At 39.2% G+C, this 16034-nt stretch overlaps 1 protein-coding gene across 3 annotated transcripts in view; it reads right to left on the bottom strand.

The window, feature by feature from the left end:
* Positions 1 to 862: 862 nt before the first annotated feature.
* bcam (basal cell adhesion molecule (Lutheran blood group)) overlaps positions 863 to 16034 on the bottom strand; it is a 54490-nt gene continuing 39318 nt past the window's right edge. The window contains exons 10-17 of one of the 3 annotated variants that reach the window (XM_034233407.1): positions 13888 to 14029; positions 12497 to 12621; positions 10032 to 10173; positions 9157 to 9180; positions 8539 to 8571; positions 6758 to 6899; positions 4948 to 5039; positions 863 to 2879 (exon numbers count right to left, since the gene is read on the bottom strand). In XM_034233407.1, coding sequence (XP_034089298.1) covers positions 4949 to 5039; positions 6758 to 6899; positions 8539 to 8571; positions 9157 to 9180; positions 10032 to 10173; positions 12497 to 12621; positions 13888 to 14029 — 699 coding nt within the window. In that variant the 3' untranslated portion in view covers positions 863 to 2879; position 4948. The remainder of the gene's footprint in view (positions 2880 to 4947; positions 5040 to 6757; positions 6900 to 8538; positions 8572 to 9156; positions 9181 to 10031; positions 10174 to 12496; positions 12622 to 13887; positions 14030 to 16034) is intronic. The other 2 variants (XM_034233416.1, XM_034233426.1) reach the window with 2 other exon arrangements.

Here is a 16034-nt window from a genome sequence, read left to right as displayed (position 1 = left end):
TTTTAATTTCCAAATGGAAGAGCCAGCAGCAGGGGTGTGTCAGGAGAACAGCTCTGATTGGCTGAGAGCCTGACTACATGCATAGTGTTGGGTTTAAGATGTTCATAAAGTGGTCCAATGTTACACTGTTATGTTAGCTTACTGTAACGAGGAGGGGAGCTTATTTGAATGCAGAAAATAAAAAAAGAACCTGGATCAGATTTTTAGAGAAAGCCTTTCATCCAATCTCTTAATTAACATTCAGTTTTATGTATGAATCTCAAATTGTCAATTATGATTATAGATGCCATTGATAAGCGTCATCCTACTAAGTGTTACTGTTCAATCTACAAAGCTGCACAGCAATTTTCTAATGATTGATGGTTTAATTTCAAGTCATTTCTGTACATGAAAGCAGGTAAAGAGAGCGCTGCATCTTGAAGTTGGCAGACAGCGGTTATCGATGTAAAAACATGAGCTTCCTCAAGTTTTCTGTTCTGTCACAACAAATCATGAGATCAATCCATGTGATGGGGAATTTACATAATGCTGGTTATATCAAAGAGATTGAATGTTGGTGCAAGCTGGGAATCAATTTAAATTTAAATCTTCTGGGAAGTGTAGGAAAAAAATTGATGATTACATCAAAGGCTATTTGATATTTGATCTGTTATTGGTCAGATGTGTCAAGATTTTAGAGAAGATGTTCAACAATATGTAAGAGTTTTGCCTTATCATATGGCCAGAGACACTTTTGTTGCTGTGTATCTATGAGAAACAGTGAATTTCAAAACAAGTGTATAGTCTCATTTGTGAAATCGAGAATAAAATCAGTTATTGCAAATTGTCTGTCGCAGCGATGGGAATAAAAACACAGAGAATATAGTTTTGTGATTGGTTTTCTTGAGTTTTGTTTCATTATAAATTCTAAACAGCTGGAACAAAATAAAAAAGATACATCAACACACCACAGAGGTCACAACAGCGTACCACAAAATATACAGTATACAGTACAGAGAGAGAGAGAAGTAAAGCACTGAGAATATCACCTACAAAAAGAATCCTAAATAAAAAACACCAACAATTCTCTCTTCTCTCAGAGCGAGTGGAAAAGCATGGGAAAAATGAAAACTCAGTAGTTCCAAAATTAGGAATCCCCCTTTCTAAAAAAAAAAAAACTTTTATACCACAATATTTTATATAAAACAGTAAAAAAAAAAAAGATGTTCAGGTATCAATCTTTGCTTACCATCACAGGCTTGCTAACAGTCAATATGGCGAGATCAGTAGACAGACATTACAAAATAAAACGAGCCTTGTGGGCGGAGATAGTGGTTTGAGTTGACATTCTTTTAAAAATCAAGGCCATTGGTTCCAGTGTACAACAAAGTAAAAAGGGTCAAACTGCCTCTCTGGCCTGCTGACAGTGTAGGGGGAAAACATAATGCCAGTATTGCGTACCTAAAACACAGAAACACTCCTGCTTTGACACTCAATACTCGTCCATTTGGTCAAAATAAACAAGGTACATCACTTACTCCAGCAACAAACCCCCCCCCCATCCCTCCCCTGCTTGTATCAAACGAGAGTGAACCAGTTATTTTTCCTAACAGCTGAACCAGTAACCGCAGCCCCTGTGAACGGCCCATTTTGCTGTCACAAAAACACAGCAATACAGTTTGAGATTGTCGACCATTTGGCCAAATTCCAACACATTTACAGTGAAAGCCGATAATAATCGGGCGATGTGGGCAGAACTGCTGCTTGCTGTGCTTGTTTCATCCCAGGAGGAGAGGAGTAAAAAGGCTGCAAAAAGACTTAGAAATAGTAGCTATTACGGTCCTGTGCCAGCAGTTTAGTAACCGCAGACACTTTAAACTCCACCTCATGCTCAGTTCACCTCCTGTTTGACAGACAGGGTAATAGTAGTATTTGAATTTACAGGAAAAAAACAGCCGAGCAAAGTGAAAAAAAAACATGTACTGACAAAATATACAAGTATGCTGGCAAGAACAAATTTGTACAACCTAATATCTTGCTTGTTTGGAGGATTTTCTGCTGGATTGAAAAAGGCAAGCAATTTAAGAGAGGTGTTATTAAATGCTTGGGCTGTTTGAATGGAAAACTAATTTGTAAAAACACATTCACAGGTGGCAAAAAATGCAATTAAACACACAGCGCTAAAGCAAACACAAAGCTTCTCTGAGTGGAAATGTTACAGCAGCGTGTGCCAAACAATGGGCTGCGAGATTAAATGTTGTGAGCGTAAATCATCACTTGTTATTGAGGTGAGTAAAAACAGAATGGCAACGCGTGATACATTTTCCCAAATATACCCAGTAGAGAGGACAGAATTTAAGTGCAGACTCCAAGGCAGAATATATGTTCAATGCTGCACTTGCATGCAGATACACACTAAAGGAAATCACAGTGGCTTAATGGCATTTTGTGTTTAATTTAGGGTAGATAAGAGAGATTTTGTGTTTGGATTGTGCAGCTCTATTCTGTCGAGGAGTCAACCAAAGATGTGATTGGTGAGGAAAAATCAAAAGAAAGCCATGATAATAATATCATCCAGTGACGTAACATTTTGATTTTGCACATGGTTTTTAAACCTGTAGTAGCATCAATGAATGGAGTTAAATCTTCACGGTGAAACATATCTCTAAAAATACAAAATACAAGAACTCCATTCATAAAGGTCTACTGCAGGTTATAAAACAAAGCTTAATGCCAAACATGATGTGCTGCCCGAGGTCCCAAAACAAACAAATGTCCATGTTCCACCTCTCGTTGTCCAGTCGTGTGTAATGAATCAAAAATAGCCCTGTTGTCTTCGTAGCTGCGCTCCTCCTTCCCTTCATCCCTCTGTCGGTTTCTATCACTGTGTTGTTTCATCACTGTCAGAGAGAGGAGAGAAAAACACATTAATACAAATATGAATATGACCAATGTGCCATCATTATAGATGCATTGTCCTTTTCATGGAAAGTAATGCTGTATTCATGACTTTCCCATCTTTACATATAAATAAATACATTTGGTATGTATTGTTCAAACAAGTTTCAAAGCATCTGAATGATGAACATTTGCATTCACAGATTATTTAACAATGTATTAGGTATTAATTAACAGTGGGCAATTATTTAACTGAACAGTTGCAATTACATCAACATATATTTTTTTTGTGGTATCAATTGTTTTTTTTCTGTTTTATTTTTTGTTAATTTGTGGTATTTAAATAAGTAACAGACCCAAAGCTTACACTCATATTGGTACAATTTCTCTCTCACAATTGTATTAATTGCTCTCATATCTTATATATAAAGTCTCTGAGGTATTATGAGGGCATATTATGCTTTTATTAGAGCGCGGCCATTGTAAAGAGGATATCAAATATAGAACATTTGATAACAGAATATTTCAAGATACTATATCACTGTCATGACTTCTGCAGCTGGTATGGAAAGCTGTAAGCTTAATACAGTTATGAGTATTACTTGCAATAAGACGTGAATAAATCATAGGTCTTAAAAATGTACAAGTAAAGATTTAATTTCAGGATCAAATTGAATCTGTGTGCAGCTGGGGCGGCAACGTTTTAAAAGGCAGCGCACCGGGTGATCATCTTTTGATGACATCTCAGGAATGAAACATCATAGCATTTGGAGAGACCAACTTCTCCATCTCATTATATCAATTTCAAAAGAGAAGAAAATGGGAATGCAATCTCTCTGCAGTTCTGAAATGTCACACATTTTTCACTGTCAGTGGGTTCAAATATCACATAGAACAAGACTCGCTTTAACCGGCTTTTACACTCCCGTCAAAAATGCCACTACAGTAAGTTTTATGGTGAAATGTTTTACATTTATGATGACATTTTGAAACAACTCCGTACAGCTGTCACACTCCATCAGCTGCGGGATAGCTTTCTCAAAACTGCTGGCTTTGAGCTAAAGCTGACTTTAGACTGATGAGTGATGTGCTTGAAGACATTTCTGCTGACTGTAAAGCCGTGTTTATGTCCAACACTAATCTTGTGAGGCGAGTTTCTGTCTAAATGACCATCGCAATATATCCAAAAAGGATTCCTCACAATATCACTGCTGTTGAGTAATTTCTGCTCGTCTATTGACCTTCAAATCATTTTACGAGATTTGTCAAACTATATTCCACAGGCAAGTTCAACTATTTCACCCAAAACAGGTTTGAAAACAGTTTACTTTTGACTTTCATGTTGAGAAGAAGCATCTTACAGGTCTGACCACAAACAAACTAAAAAGGAAAATGTGTTAAAGTGAGAAGCCTATTCAGATCAGGAATGGCGTTGTTTTCATCCACTGCAAGCTAAAAACTCTCATCTCCTGTTTGGCCTCACTGGCCAGAACCTGGCCTCACTGCACTGTCTTCCAATTCGGTTCCGAATTGATTTTAAAATACTTGTATTTGTTTTCAAAGCCCTAAATGGGCTGGCTCCGGCCTATATAGCCAAACTCCTCCATCGCTACACCCCAGCCAGAGCTTTAAGGTCGGCTGACCAGCTGCTGCTGGTAGTGCCCAAGACCAGGCTCAAAACCCGAGGGGACCGAGCCTTCGCAGCAGCTGGCCCCAGGCTCTGGAACAGTCTGCCCCTCCATGTGAGGTCGGCCCAGACACTAGGGGTTTTTAAATCCTCACTAAAGACACACTTCTTCCCTCTGGCCTTCTAGTCAGAGCGGAGCATGACACCTGACTATTCCCTGTGTTTTTGTTTTTTATATTTCTGTTGTTAATGATTGTCTTTTATTCTAATTGTAGTAAAGTGTTTTTATTACATGTACTGCACAGCACTTTGGCTAGACCAAAAATCGTTTTTAAATGTGCTATATAAATAAAACTTGATTTGATTTGATTTAAAACTCACTGTAGACCAAAACCCAGGTCCATGACCTTTAACCCCTTGATGCCCGTGTCCATTGTCCTGACCTTATCTTATCTTGTTGAGGAGACCGGCTTCCTCGTTGGCCTTGTCTGTCTTCATCTCCACCACGATGTCGGTGTTCACCTCTCCACTGGCCCTGAGAGAGAGCGGGGAGGAAAAGATGAAAGGTTTAAGAAGTTATTTAAGAAGAATTATTCGATTTGCTGCGAGTGTTTGCCTCGTATTGCTACTGTTTGTAAAGATGACTAGAGCTTGTTGAATGCTGTTTCACTACTACACTACAATTAATAACATTTTAAAATGTATATAGGATCAAAATGACTTTTACAGCTAATTAAGAAATCCTTACTTAAAGATAACACTTCAATCATCATTTGCACGTTTGTCTTGGTTGTATATATAGCTCTAATATATTTGATTAACTTAGTAGGTGTTTTATATTCTCAATATTTGTTTTTACATATTGCACACATCCTGTTTAAGATAACAGTTAATAAAGTGTGCTTGTGCAGAGACAAGAGTCATGTGTGTTGTTTGTCCCTCCCTGCTGCTTCAATGGGGGACAGATCTCGATTGAAAACAGGATAGCCGACTGACTTCTGATTGGCTGATCTGGGCAACTGATTTGTCGACGAACACGCAGGTAGATGACTCACTAGCTCTTCTTTTGTAATAGCCCTTAAAGACTTTAGCTGGAAGTATGATGTGCATCTCTAAGTAAATACTTCTAAATGTTCAGACTGTAATCTGCACGCTGATATGAAAACACTCAAATCAGACTCAAACAATAAAATGGAAACTTTGACGTTATTAGCATTAATGGATCTTTTTTGAGTCTGAAAAAGTGTATTTGTAATACCAAAATGACTTGTATGGAAGTTAAGGAAACCCAGCATGTTGCGTTGAAAAAGTGAAGACTAATATCCCTATTCCTTTCTCATCCAAGAGTATCTTATTCTCAGAAATCCCTTTACATATAGATCATTCCTGCTGTTTTTATGTATTCTATTTTCCTTACTATTGACCTATTTTTGTAAATACAACATGTAAATACACTGAAACAAGCTTTATTTAGTTTTAATAAAGCCCTTTATTCCTTGAAGAGCCCCTTTTGAATCTACTTCAGAACAATTAGCTGCTAATCCTTTGCTTATGAAAAGAACATCCTTACTACAAGCAGCACTATAGTATAGTTTACTTGAAGTGGTTATTGAGTCCCATGATGTAATCACTACCAACATGAATCCCTTCTGTACACATATTCCTTCCCTCCCTCCCTCCCTCTCCTCTACACTGGGAAGTAGTGGAGTACAAATACTTTGTTACTGTACTTAAGTACATTTTTCTTGTATTAGTGCTTTACTCCACGACTTATCTTTCTGACGACTTCTTACTTTTACTTGTTACATTTTTAACACACATACCTGTACTTTCTACTTCTTACATTTTCAAAATAAATCGTTCCTTTAGTTTGAATGTGTGTTTGGTGCGTGATCATTATTATTTAGAGTCATTGCGTGCCTATTGATTTGAACACGATCCGTGTATCCATCATTTCCTGGTCTTCTCTAAAGAAGAGGGACCAATGGAAACGTTGTCATGTTGCCGTTGTTCAGCATGGAAACATTCATTAGCTAACAATGACATTATTGTTCTATTAATATAAAGGGAGGTCAGGTACTCTTTAAAACAGCTACTAGTTATGGGTACTTTTTACTGAAGTACATTTCGAAGCCCATACTCCTTTACTTTTAGAAGTTTAGTCAGTACTTCAGAGTATTTTTAAACACGAGTATCTGTACTTCTACTTGAGTAAAGGATGTGTGTACTTTTGCCATCTCTGCCTCTACTCACATTTCCTTCTTGCCCTTCTTTCCGCAGGGCAGCTTGCTCTTCTTGTTCAGGAAGTAGATGAGCGCCACCAGCAGCAGCAGCAGCAGCACACACACCACCACGGCTATCACCACGCCGCTGGAGCCCCCCTGCTGCGGGTCAGCTACAGCGCAGCAACCAGGGACACATGGAGGGGGGGGTGGATGGTGGGGTGGTGGTGGAGGGAGAACAGAGGAGGAGGGGAGGAAGGGGGTGGAGGATTGTGGATGGAAGATGGAGGAGTTTTTTTGATTTTGAAGGGGGTGGTGGTAGATAGAGGGTAATCATGAGGGTGTTTGATTTGTGGGGGAGAAGAGAGGGAGGCAAGGGGGACGGACATAATTTCATTTGGGGGAGACACAGGAGGGAGACAAGAGGTGGTGGGATGGGGAGGATGGAGAGAGGGAGAGGATGGGTGTCCAGGTGACAACCATGGATGGATGGATGGATGGATGGATGGGTGGGTGGGTGGGTGGGTGGAGAGGAGAAGGAGTGGGGGGTTGGGATGTGGGATTAGACTAACTTTTTTAAATGCATGACTGAGAAGTGATGGGACCCAAAAACGGGGCCTGTACACTCACAGATAAAACAGACCAGAGCCAGAGAACCACACTGAACAACTCACCCATCCACCGGCACTGTATTACTATACTGGTGAGGACATGACGCTACGATGACATCTAAAGGCCAGTTTTAACACAAAGTTAAACTCTGGCCTGTTTTTTGATTGCCTGGCTGGTGTCCTTTAAAGGAATAGTTCAACATTATGGGAAATATGCTTGTTACTAGATTATCTGTTTTATTATGTTGCACTGTTGGAGGAGCCTGTGACCTTATATTTTCATTGACATATCTACACTGTAGCTATGTACAAATGACAATAAAAGCCTTGAATCTTGAAACTAGAAAGTTGATAATGTTTTATCTTTTATATGTTGAGCTGGAACCAGGAGATGATTAGCTTAGCATACAGACCGGAAACTTAGTCTGGCTCTGTCGTAAGGTTAAAAAAAATCTTCCTCTCAACACTTTTAAAGCTCACTAATTCACATGTTTTATCTCATGTGTTGCAGTTTTACAGGGGGTTATGTAATGGACTATTTCTGGGCGGAAGCGGAGACTTCCTGTCAAACTATTCCTTTAAAATTGCACCTCAGGCGTTGTTCTGGTAAACGGTTAATCATTCAAAATCAATGAACAAGGTTTATTTAACTTTTGATATCACTACCTATGCCGTTACAAAATAAAAGGCATGATGGAGCAAAGGTTGCTTGCGTCTGCATTGTACATTATTTCCTCATATCAGGCCACCTGAAACATTGCCTTCTGCAGCTCAGTTTTCATTGATTTTGAATGGTTAACTGTAAAACTAAATCATATGGGAGGTTTTGGAAAAAATAAGACATCTTAAGACGTCAACTTTAGAAGATTTTAAAAGACGTGTTTCACTCTTTTCTGACAATTAATCATTGATTAAAATTAAAAAGTAATCAGTGTTTTAGGAAAATAGGGAAATACATGCTAAATTGAAATTGTGGTGCATAAAGTCTTCACAAAGTAACTTCCTTTCCCCCCCCAAATAAAATCCTTATTTAAGGTCTGTCCTCTCGACTATAGTAATACAAGCATGGATACACAAACACAGTAGCTCTGGTAAACATAAATACATGACCACTGTGTGTGCACGCATACATAAATACACACACAGTGACTTTCAGTTCTAGACGAACGCCAAACACATGAAAAGGGTTAGCGATACAGACCTGACGTAAGCACGGGGTTTCCAGAAAGCAGCACTTTGAGAAAAAGAGAGTTTCTCAGTCCCAGAGCATAGCAAAGCAACAACGCACACACACACCACGAAGAGCATACGCACACAAACGCTAAGGTTACCAAATCCTACACACAGCACCCCGACGAGTGGAAACGGCGGAGAAAGGAAAGGCGAGGAATGAGAAGGCAGTCGGAAAGAAGAAGTTACCAAGACACAGTGAAGAAACACAGAGAGGAAAGGAAGGAATAGAATAGAATAGATTCCTTTATTGTCCCCTAGGGGCCACAAAAAAGTTGTAGTAGCATCCACATAATATAGGACAGACATCATACAAAGGTGACAAGAGAAGAAGAATAACAATATACATATCCACAGTGTTCGGTAGCAAGAGGGCAAATATACAAGATTACAGTACAACGGAGGGAGATGTGTGTGTGTGGGGGTATTTGTGTGTGTGTGAGTGTGTGTGTGTGTGTGTGTGTGTGATAAAGGGGCCGGGGATTTAGGAGATGGGTGAATGGGAGATTTCTAAACTACAGGTTCTGTACAACTAACAGTCCTGAGAGAAGAAGGGAGGACAAGAGGAGGAGAAGGGAGAAGGCTCTACCTCTGTCGGCTGAGTTGTCAATTGCTGAAGAAGAGGAGAAGAAAAATAAAAAGGGTTTTAGTTTGCAAGTTAAGTTGCTGATAAAAGAACAATGGAAAGATGGATTTAGTTGCACTAGCTATTAGTAAATCTGTTATTAAGAGTGTGCAGTAAGTCTCTAAATGCTGTGCAAGTTCTAGAAAAGAATCAATTTACTAAATCAGATTATACCGTTAAGACTTCTTAGCTACTTCAGCTCCAAATATGCAATCAAGTATGTAAACAGGAAGTGTAGCATCAAAAACCCTAGCATAACTTACAGAAATGAGAATAATAACAGTAATTAACTCATTGTAATTTATATTGAACTCAACAGCCATGTGTTTGAACCTGCCTACATGGAGAAATACGTTTTTTTTAGTTTAACATGTTTTTCTAATGAGTTAATTGGCCGTTAATTATTTGTATGCATTTTGTAATCTAAGGAGAATGGGCTAATAATAAATGTCCTCCTCATTATTAAACAGCATTTTGTCATTTGACATATTTATTCTTCACTGATATGTTGGAAATAAGCGTACGTTTTTCAATTTAGCTACACAACGGTTCAGTCTGTATACATTATTAATAACTAATCTCTACAAAATAACTACTTTGTGTTGTGCCACTTGATTTCATGTATTGATGTGAAACTCTTTTATCTTAGCTACATTGAAACTAGGCAGAGTTTGTTTGAACTTACAAAAAGCTGGTGTAGCTCTAACTAGCAAATCACATTTTCATTTCTCAAATCGCCTCATTAATTACATTTTTAGTGTCATTACAAAGACATTTCTCTGTATACAGGAAAGGTGGAGGAATGAGATCACGTAGCATCGTGTTCTCCTGACACTGACCTCTTTTGAGAGATACCAAGAAGGTCTGGCTGGTGGATCCGTGCACGTTGGAGGCCTCGCATTCCACCCCGTCCTTCATGACCTCGGGCGTGGCCTCCAGAGTCACCGAGCTGACCACCTTGCTCCCTTCCACTGATACAGACTGTCAGGAGAAATGGACGTAGGAGAGAGAGAAAACATGAGTGTTACAAGTTCACTCATCATTTACTGTGTTTAATGTGGCACATTGCTATTAGCTCATATAGGATCACCTTCACTATCAGTGTATCAGTATGGGACTAGGGGTCACTTACATACAGTGTTTGGAACATTATTCAGATTCTTTACTTGAGTAAAAGTACTAATAGCACACTGTAAAAACACTACATTTTAAGTAATTGGGAATGTTCCTTAAGTAAAAGTATTGTTGTACGATAAGGAAAATGTATTTAAAGTTAAAGTAAGAACTAATTTGTTTTCTATTTCAAAATATTTGTAGGCAAAAGCAGCAATTGTAGCTTTAAATAAAAACGTCTTAATTCCAATACATTTTCTGTTAACCCATTCATGGTTTAAGTTACTTCAATATAATGTTGTGTGGTTTAATGTATACCAAATATTTTAACAGTTTTTCCTAAGCATTGTGTGTCAACCTTTGAACAGTAACTAGTAAATAAATCTGTTAAAAATGTGCATTGGAGGAAAAATTACAAAATTGGCACCCAAAATCTAGTAGAGTAGAAGTATAAAGTATAATAACGTGAACATATACAGGTGAAGTACCTCAAATGTTTAGTTGAGTATAGTACTTGAGTAAATTAGTTTCTTTCCGGCTTTGCTTACATAACGAAATGGGATGTTTGGTCAAATGACCAGCACTAAATTATCAAATGAATACTGAGAATACTGAGGCAATTCTGTCAGTTTTCAGACTCATGCTCCTGACTATTTGTTTGCAGTATTCAGTAGGTATTCAGTCTCTTATTCTGTTGTACAACAATTTCATTTTTAACTTGAATCACCAGTTTGTCTGTGTTTCTTAAGTCTTATATTCTAATGTCTTCTAGTGTTTCTGTAATGGATCGACGACACCTGGACACTATCATTTGCACATTTGAGCGAGGTTTTATTACATATGTCTGGGTGTCATCCTTGACAGCACCTTATCATTTGAAGCTCACATCAACAACATCACTCGATCTGCCTACTTCCACCTCCGCAATATTAACCGCCTCCGCCCGTCACTCACACCCAACAGCACCGCCATCCTCGTCCACGCCCTCGTTACGTCCCGTATCGATTATTGCAACTCCATCCTCTCTGGTCTTCCTCAGAAATCCCTACGTAAGCTCCAACAGGTCCAAAACTCAGCCGCCCGTATCATCACCAGAACTCCTTTCATTAATCATATCACTCCGGTTCTCCAACAACTCCATTGGCTCCCCGTAAAGCACCGCATAGACTTCAAAGTGTTGCTCCTCACCTTCAAGGCCCTTCACACTCTTGCCCCTCCATATCTCTCTGAGCTCCTTCACATCTACACTCCCTCTCGTACTCTCCGATCCTCCTCTGCCTTCCAACTCACTGTACCTTCTGCCCGCCTGATCACCATGGGGTCACGAGCCTTCAGCCACTCTGCCCCCCGTCTCTGGAACTCTCTCCCACAAGACATCCGCAATATGGACTCCCTCCCACCCTTCAAATCCAGCAGAAAACACACCTTTTTAAACTGGCGTATTCTATTTCTTAATCTCTGCTAAACTGATTGTTGTTTTTAAGTCTCTGTTATTTAAGTATTTTTTTAAGTCTTGTATTACTTTGTGCTCTTTGTTGTTGATTGTTTTTAATTATGCTCTGTAAGGTGTCCTTGAGAGCTTTGAAAGGCGCCCATAAATAAAATGCATTATTATTATTATATGTCTCCCCATGATTCAAATGTATACATTAGATGCAATCAGTTATTGAAGCTTAAATATCTCTTATCTTTTGATCTCACAAACATAACTATTTGCAGCTGCATCATTAAAGTTTTATCTAACTTTATCACTTCATTTGATGTAATATTTCAATCATGAAGCTGCATACCCCCGGTGCGTTTCTTTTCAAGCTGGGATATCATATGGGAATTTCTTCTCAACTTTTCCACATCAATATGAAATATAAAAATATGATATTACTTATCATAGACCCGAGAGCGGTTTCTCTTCTTTCTTTTTTTCTGTTGCTTTTGAAGTTTAACAACCAGCCTACCGATATTTCAGATGTTGTGAAAAATCTTGCCACACTTCACTTTTCGACCCAGATAAAAAACACTGATAGTGATAGCTATTTGTTTCAAGTGCATCTTAACCACTGCTTTTGAAAATAGTTTTACTTCTGCAATCTCTTCCAGGAAAGGATCATAACATCTGCTTACTGAGTGATTGTTGTACACTTGACCAGGTATTTCATCGCTGCTTTTCATGACTGTGTTTTTGCATTCGTACCTCTTTTCCTGAGGGCTTCCAGGTGAACTGAGGGGCAGGAAAGCCATAGGCAGAGCACTTCAGAGTCACCATGTCTCCTTCCTTTGTGACCTCTCCAACAGCCGGAGTCTCGATCATCGGCTTTCCTGGAAACGTTGAGACAGAGCCAGTGAACAGGGGGAACTTTGATATAAACAAGCCAGCAAAATCTCAAACACACACACTGTAAACAAGTATGGTTACAATAATACCATAGAATCCAAATAACAAGTTTGAATAGTTGGTAATCGGAGTCATCTTATGTTGTATAAACACACTTGGTTAAACTCACTAAACTTGGGAAAACAAGATGACACATATTTAGATAATTATGTAAAGTTACTTTCAGAACTTTAACGCTAGAGGGATTCATAATAAATGTATAGCAGCTCCCAGTAAGCTTGTTCATTTTCAGATTATTGGGGTAGAATTAAATCTTTATAATCGTTTCTATGAGTTCAGTTTACTTCAACTAACATAGCTTAAAACTATGCATGCTTATGATTATGCCAATATGCTAATCATGTCTCTTTTTAAACTTCATTTAACGATGTTGTAGTCAATGATAGCAGCACATTCATTCGTCCAATCAAGAGAAATGTGAAATGAGTAATGATTTGAAGTTACAGCAAGTTTAAAGAGGCTTAGACGACTCCGCTGAACTCCTGTACTATATTTTAAAGTAAATATTCTTCTAAACACTAATGGTTTCATCACACTAAACTATAAACAGTAGGAAGCCACACCTTCTCTCAGTTGCAACCATGGAATACACCACTTCCTTCCTCTGACCAAAACAATACCCAGCACATTACCGCTATTGTTATAACCCTGTGTGTGTGTGTGTGTGTGTGTGTGTGTGTGTGTGTGTGCGTGTGTGTGTGTGTGTGTGTGTGTGTGTGTGTGTGTGTGTGTGTGTGTATGTGTGTGTATGTGTGTGATGTGTGTGAGTATGTGAGTGTGTTGTGTGTGTGTGTGTGTGTGGTGTGTGGTGTGTGTGTGTGTGTGTGTGTGTGTGTGTGTGTGGGTGTGTGTGTGTGTGTGTGTGTGTGTGTGTGGTGTGTGTGTGTGTGTGTGTGTGTGTGTGTGTGTGTGTGTGTGTTGTGTGTGTGTGTGTGCGTTTGTTTAGTTTTTGCATAGGTTGGGTACTTTAGAAAAAGAAGTACAACTAAAATAAAGTGCTTCATGTTTCTGCTCTTAAGCAATTGGCCTCATGCTTCTGGGTTACTCTGTATACATTTATCAGTGGAGTTGTGCGTGTCAGTGTGCATTTATGTGTACAATTATAACAACACAGATGCTGATGTGATTTAAATCCTAACTTAAGTCTTGTTCAAACACAGTTTTGTTGGTTTTCCGTTAGAAGAATGTACCTTTGACAGTGAGGGTAACACTAGCCATGGCTGTGAGTCCTGGCACAGACGGCACGGCGCCAACACACACGTACTCTCCAGCATTTTCGTAGGAAGCGGCTTGTATCGACAGAGTGCCGCTCTGTGAGAGCACCTCGGAGCCCTGGAGGAAAAAGAACAAAACTAGAATCACCACCTGGTAGCCTCAATTTGCAAGTCATGTGAGTCAAACATGTCCTCATCATTTTATCCCATTAGAATGTTTTTATGAAATAGTCATAACTAGCGCATTCATTCTTGAGTTATATAATCCAATCCAATTTTATTTATAAAGCACTTTAAAACCTCCAGACCAAAGTGCTGTACAGACAGATACATGCAATATAAAATCACACGGCTCACAGAACATAAAAATAAGTATAAAATCACATAAAAGGTACGAACACAAAACAAACCAGAATAAACGACTACAAAAAAATAATAAAAACAGCCATATAGTAAAAACAATAGACCACTGAAAACTATGGTCTAATTAGTGTATTGTGTGGTCACAGTGACATTGACCTCATCCCAACACTTTCTAATTAGTTCTTCCTCGAGTCCAATAGAAAGTTTGCGCCACTTTCGAAAAGATTTCCTCGTGGCGTTCCTGAGATATCGCGTTCCTGATAACGTGAGGTCACAGAGACCTTTGACCACAAAAATCTTATCAGTGCATCCTTGAGTATAAGTGGATGTTTGTGCCAAATGTGGGGAAGTTCCCCCTTAGGCATTCTTGAGGTATCAGGTTCCCGGGAATTAGACGTACTAGCGGTCCAAGCTAAAAAAATAAAAATGCTCAAGGAGAAAAAATAAAAGCAATTTGAGGGACGCCATGAGCCATCAATTGTATGTTTTTAATCTTGGCACTTGAATATGAGAATAGAACAAAATCTAGCGCGCAGTAATGCTGGGAAAGCAGAAGAAGCACCTTCACACACACTGCTCCTAAGCGCAGTGATAACAGATCAAAGTCCGTCCTCCATGATGAACCTGTCTCTTGCAATTCCACTCAACGTCTTCTCATAGGAATCTTTTTTTACCAAGAACAAACACGTTCTCTCCCAGAGAACCAGCAGTCTGTGGGTTTCCATCACACCCAGGAGACAATAGATACACAGGCAACAGGCTTGACACAGGAGGAACATTCTTCACATAACAAGTGGAGGAGATAAATAAAAAAACACCACTGCTGCAACACTGATATGTTTGTTTTCCAGTTTGACAAATGGTCTTTTTCTTTTGTATGTTTACTGTAGAGCTTGGTTTGCCATAGAAAATAAACAGCAGAAGGAGTGTGTTGTGTTGCTATTATCTTTAATCTTCTGGTAAACATACACTGAACAAAAATATAAACGCAACACTTTTGTTTTTGCTCCCATTTTTCATGAGATGAACTCAAAGATCTAAAACATTTTCTATATACACAAAATAACCATTTCTCTCAAATATTGTTCACAAATCTGAAGAAATCTGTGATAGTGAGCACTTCTCCTTTGCCGAGATAATCCATCCCACCTCACAGGTGTGGCATATCAAGATGCTGGTTAGACAGCATGATTATTGCACAGGTGTGCCTTAGGCTGGCCACAATAAAAGGCCACTCTGAAACGCGCAGTTTTGCTTTATTGGGGGGTCTGTGGGGGTCAGAAAACCAGTCAGTATCTGGTGTGAGGGGTAGGATTAGGGTTAGGGGTAGGGTTAGGGTAATGTTGTGAATCGAGTGGCCTGTGTTCGTCGTCCATAACAAACGCCTGCCCATACCATAACCCCACCACCACCATGGGCCACTCGATTCACAACATTACCCTAACCCTAACCCTACCCCTACCCCTACCCCTAACCCTCACACCAGATACTGACTGGTTTTCGGACCCCCCCAGACCCCCCCAATAAAGCAAAAATGCACGTTTCAGAGTGGCCTTTTATTGTGGCCAGCCTAAGGCACACCTGTGCAATAATCATGCTGTCTAATCAGCATCTTGATATGCCACACTTGTGAGGTGGGATGGATTATCTCGGCAAAGGAGAAGTGCTCACTATCACAGATCTTTTCAGATTTGTGAACAATATTTGAGAGAAATGGTTATTTTGTGTATATAGAAAAGGTTTTAGATCTTTGAGTTCAT

The sequence above is a fragment of the Gymnodraco acuticeps genome, unplaced genomic scaffold (assembly GCF_902827175.1).
Source record: "Gymnodraco acuticeps unplaced genomic scaffold, fGymAcu1.1, whole genome shotgun sequence".
Classification (NCBI taxonomy): Eukaryota; Metazoa; Chordata; class Actinopteri; order Perciformes; family Bathydraconidae; genus Gymnodraco; species Gymnodraco acuticeps.
Note: the sequence above shows the minus strand (reverse complement) of the source record. Positions and strands in the feature narration are given on the sequence as shown.